Source organism: Miscanthus floridulus, chromosome 2, assembly GCF_019320115.1.
Source record: "Miscanthus floridulus cultivar M001 chromosome 2, ASM1932011v1, whole genome shotgun sequence".
NCBI classification, from domain to species: domain Eukaryota; kingdom Viridiplantae; phylum Streptophyta; class Magnoliopsida; order Poales; family Poaceae; genus Miscanthus; species Miscanthus floridulus.
The window spans coordinates 130,026,157-130,030,216 of NC_089581.1; the positions used below are offsets into that span (position 1 = coordinate 130,026,157).

Consider the following 4,060-nt stretch of genomic DNA (forward strand, 5'->3'; position numbering starts at 1 on the left):
TAGCTTAGTATTATGATCTTTTCTAGCTTGTTAGTGGTTACCTTTATGGCGCAAGAGGGGCTCTGATAGGTATGATCTCGGCCTGCCAAGCGGGTGCACTTTGGTTTCTTGGTATTTTGTTAGTCACTCCTTGTAGGGGGGTTCATGCTTATTGATGGGGAAACCTTAGCGGCCCTAACTTGTTAGATGAACCTTTGAAATGCTTCATAGTGAACCCTGCCGACCTTCCTAGGTTGTGGGTCAAGACGCTAGCTACCTCGGGCGAAAGGGTAAATCATGACTTACAGTGAAAGTGTACAACCTCTGCAGAGTGTAAAATTGGTATATCAGTCGTGCTCACGGTCATGAGCGCCCTTGGACCCTTATGGAATAGATGATGAACACTGATGATAAAGATGCTCACTAATGATTACTGTTTATGCTATTCATTATTCATGTTTACCTGATCATGTGTTGATTTGGGCTTGTGAATAAACTTGTTGCCACCCAATTGCTAAAAGATGACTCATTAAAAGTTAATCGTAGTTAAACCAGTGTCAGCCTTTTGATCCTCATGAACCCCATGTTATATTTGTTGAGTACGACATATACTTATGTTTGCTTTATTTTTTCAATTATTTGGATAAAAATCCCGGATGGGTAGCAGATTGCTAGAGTTTGGAAGAATTAGGTTTGTGATCAACCAGTCAGTTGTCCCTGTGAAATTAGAGTCTTTACCCGAATATCGGAGTTGTCTTTCCGCTATTTGCTGTCTAAGGTTATATTCTTTGTACTAAGTATGTTATATATTAAACATTGTCTATGGATATTACCTTTATTTGTAGCTATATGTGAGATTTGACTTCCTGGGCTCACATATGGTGTATATCTGGTTTTGTTCTTAAAATCGGGTGCTACACAAAAGTATTACTAGGTTTTATAATAAGTAGTCATAATAGAAGATAATGATGAGCTGAGCGTGGATTAGTTGATTAGGTTGGTGGAACTTGCTAATTATCATTTTTAGTGGTAAGCAACAATACCCTATCAATAGTTCGTGAACTATGGTGGGTGTTTTTGTCAATCTATTGGTTCATAGTCTCTAAAGGTGCTCATAGCGATATAGGGTGTGAATGGGCATAGTTTTCATGCATGTATATATCATATATGAGCATCTATATAGGTATGTATTGTGTTTTGCAAAACAAAGGAGAATACAAGATGAATGGGGCTTGGTTTTATGTACTCCTTTCCCTAGACCATCTTCTAAAACTTTCTACCAATAAGTGTTGCAATTCATATAGCCACGACAAAATCGATGTTGAAGTGTCTTTATATGACTGGCTAGTTGGTAAATAAACCCGTGGAATATAGCCAACTTGGACAGATGCTAGAAGAGTGCTAGACTGTAGGAAATCAAATGGACAAGATAGGTGGATCTAGCACCAGAGCGGGATGGCGTAGAGCGCCTACTACTGCTACTGCTACTGCTACTGTTACTGCTACTGGAAGCATAGAGCTCTTTCTAAGCCCCCTACAAAAATTGGTATTCATGAAAGCTTGAAAGATGGGGTTAGAGATGAAAAATAATGGAAGAAACACCTTCCAATTTATTTTCCTATAAATCCATCACCAGACAAAACTGAGAGGTGCTAAAAAGCTATCATCGTGTAGGATAAAAAATAGAGCTCTATATACGCGGATATTATTTAAAACTAAAGCAGTTATTAATTAACCGATCAACCGTGAACGTTGGGATTGCAATAATGTTTTGTTCAGGTTCTGAGAAGTTACTTTTATATGCAAAAGCACCACAACATGGTCATATTTTAATGAGTAAAATACACCGGAGGTACATTAACTTTCGGTGAAGTGTCATCTAGGTCCATCAACTTTGAAACTGCATGTTTGGATCCATTAACTTTCGTTTTGTGTCATCTAGGTCCATCAACTTTGACTCATGCATTTTTGGTCCATAACCTTTTAAAATGGTTCACTGCAGGTCCACGCATGCATACACGCACGTTGACTTTTTACGTCGGTGGAGCCATGCCTGCACTCGCCGCTGTCGCTCGTCTGCCGAGCATGCATGTGTGTTTTCCTGCTTGAATCATGACAGGGTTAGTGCTTGCACGGCCTTGAGCGGCGTGACCATGCTAAGCCACGTGCTGAACCGGTCCGTGACGTCCACGTCGGTCGGCTTAGCCTTGTTTGTTACATTACAGCCGCAAGAGGGGAGAGAGCACTTCCAACGCCGGAAGAAAGGACAGTGCGCCGGGGAGAAGAAGGAAGGAGGGGAACGAACGAACATGGGGAAGGGCGTCCTGGAAGTGCACCTCGTCGACGCCAAGGGCCTCTCCGGCAACGATTTCTTAGGTGCGTGTTGTGTTGCGCGCGCGTGAATTGCGTTCAGTGGCGTGTGTTGTTGGTGGTTCATCCGTGGAGTACTCTTCATCATCCGGTGTCCTGACGTTGAGTTGCGCGTCGCGTCGCCGCTGTGCTCCTACAGGGAAGATTGACCCCTACGTGATCGTGCAGTACCGGAGCCAGGAGCGCAAGAGCAGCGTCGCCCGAGGTCAGTGCTAGCGCACCTCTTCTCTTCTTGTATTCCGATCCTATCAGGGTTCCGATCTGGTGATCTCCCCTAACTGAACCCTGACATCTGTGCGTGTATATCCCGATTGTTCCCCCCGCAGACCAAGGGAGGAACCCGTGCTGGAACGAGGTGTTCAAGTTCCAGATCAACTCCGCCGCGGCCAGCGCGCAGAACAAGCTCATCCTCCGCATCATGGACCACGACTTCTTCTCCAGCGACGACTTCCTCGGCGAGGTGACGTGAGTGCCTGCCTTGCCTACCCGAATGAGCTGACCAGTTGTCAGTTGACCTGCAACTGCAACCGCACCCGCGGTCGAGTAAACAACTGAACTGACCGTGGGATTTCTCTCGTTCTCCCTCCGCGCTATTGTAGGATCGACGTGACGGACATCGTCAGCCTGGGCGCGGAGCGCGGCACGTACCACCTCAACGCGGCCAAGCACAACGTGGTGCTCGCCGACAAGACGTACCAGGGCGAGATCAAGGTCGGCATCACCTTCACCGCCACCCAGGTACGGCATTTGTTTCGCGTGTCATGCCCATGGATGCCACTTGCCAGCGTATTGGAGGCTCGGAGCAAATGCATGCGTGCCACCGCTGGGTTTCTCTTGACACGTCAATTTAATCGGATGTCTGTCGACGCCGGATTTCAGGTTCAGGAAGATGGAGGAGCAATTGGAGGGTGGAGGCACAGTAGCTTTAATCAGTGAAAGGCCGTGGTGAAGTCTCAAGTTCTTTGGTTGCTAGTAGCTTGGAAGTGTTTCGGTTGAATGTATTGTTTTGTTTATCTCCACGAGCACATCTGTAATTCTGTATTGAAGACTGGTTAAAATCGTCAGACCCGTATGACTTATAAGACACCATGAATTTAGCAATTGTTGATAGACCGACTCTTTTTTTGTGGTGCATACTATGTAAGTATATATCGTCAATCGTCTTTGTGAAGGATGCGTGAAGTAGGCTAGCAGCTGTGCTCCCCACTATGTAAGTATAAATCGTCAATCATCATGATTCGAGCAGGAAAACACACATGCATGCTCGGCAGACGAGCGACGGCGGCGAGTGCAGGCATGGCTCCACCGACGTAAAAAGTCAACGTGCGTGCATGCATGCGTGGACCTGCAGTGAACCATTTTAAAAGGTCATGGACCAAAAATGCATGAGTCAAAGTTGATGGACCTAGATAACACAAAACGAAAGTTAATGGACCCAAACATGCAGTTTCAAAGTTGATGGATCTAGATGACACTTCACCGAAAGTTAATGTACCTCCGGTGTATTTTACTCTATTTTAATTATAAATAGGTGGAGGCTGTCGAATGAATCAGATACAAATCGTGTTTCGGTAGCAAATTACAAGGGCATCGAAAAAGATCAATCAATACTAGAATATATGTTGCTGGCATGGCATACGAAGGACTTTGTTGTGGCATTGGCTCTGAAGTGGGCTTTTTATGCATGAAGGGGCTTGCAATGTTCTAGAAG

The 4,060-nt window shown here is 45.2% G+C and overlaps 1 protein-coding gene across 1 annotated transcript; it reads left to right on the forward strand.

The window, feature by feature from the left end:
* Positions 1-2,228: 2,228 nt before the first annotated feature.
* On the forward strand, positions 2,229-3,285 carry LOC136539666 (elicitor-responsive protein 1-like). The gene is made up of 5 exons (XM_066531628.1): positions 2,229-2,355; positions 2,489-2,554; positions 2,676-2,814; positions 2,949-3,087; positions 3,229-3,285. Exons 1-5 carry the CDS (start codon positions 2,289-2,291, stop codon positions 3,283-3,285), a joined length of 468 nt encoding a protein of 155 aa, XP_066387725.1. The 5' UTR covers positions 2,229-2,288.
* The last annotated feature ends 775 nt before the right edge of the window (positions 3,286-4,060 follow it).

Bases quoted from the DNA above. Each gene is read 5' to 3' on its own strand.
- LOC136539666 (XM_066531628.1), top strand. From the start codon at position 2,289: ATGGGGAAGGGCGTCCTGGAAGTGCACCTCGTCGACGCCAAGGGCCTC. The intron at 2,555-2,675 runs GTCAGTGCTAGC...TTCCCCCCGCAG, and splicing joins CAAGAGCAGCGTCGCCCGAG to ACCAAGGGAGGAACCCGTGC. The intron at 2,815-2,948 runs GTGAGTGCCTGC...GCGCTATTGTAG, and splicing joins GACTTCCTCGGCGAGGTGAC to GATCGACGTGACGGACATCG.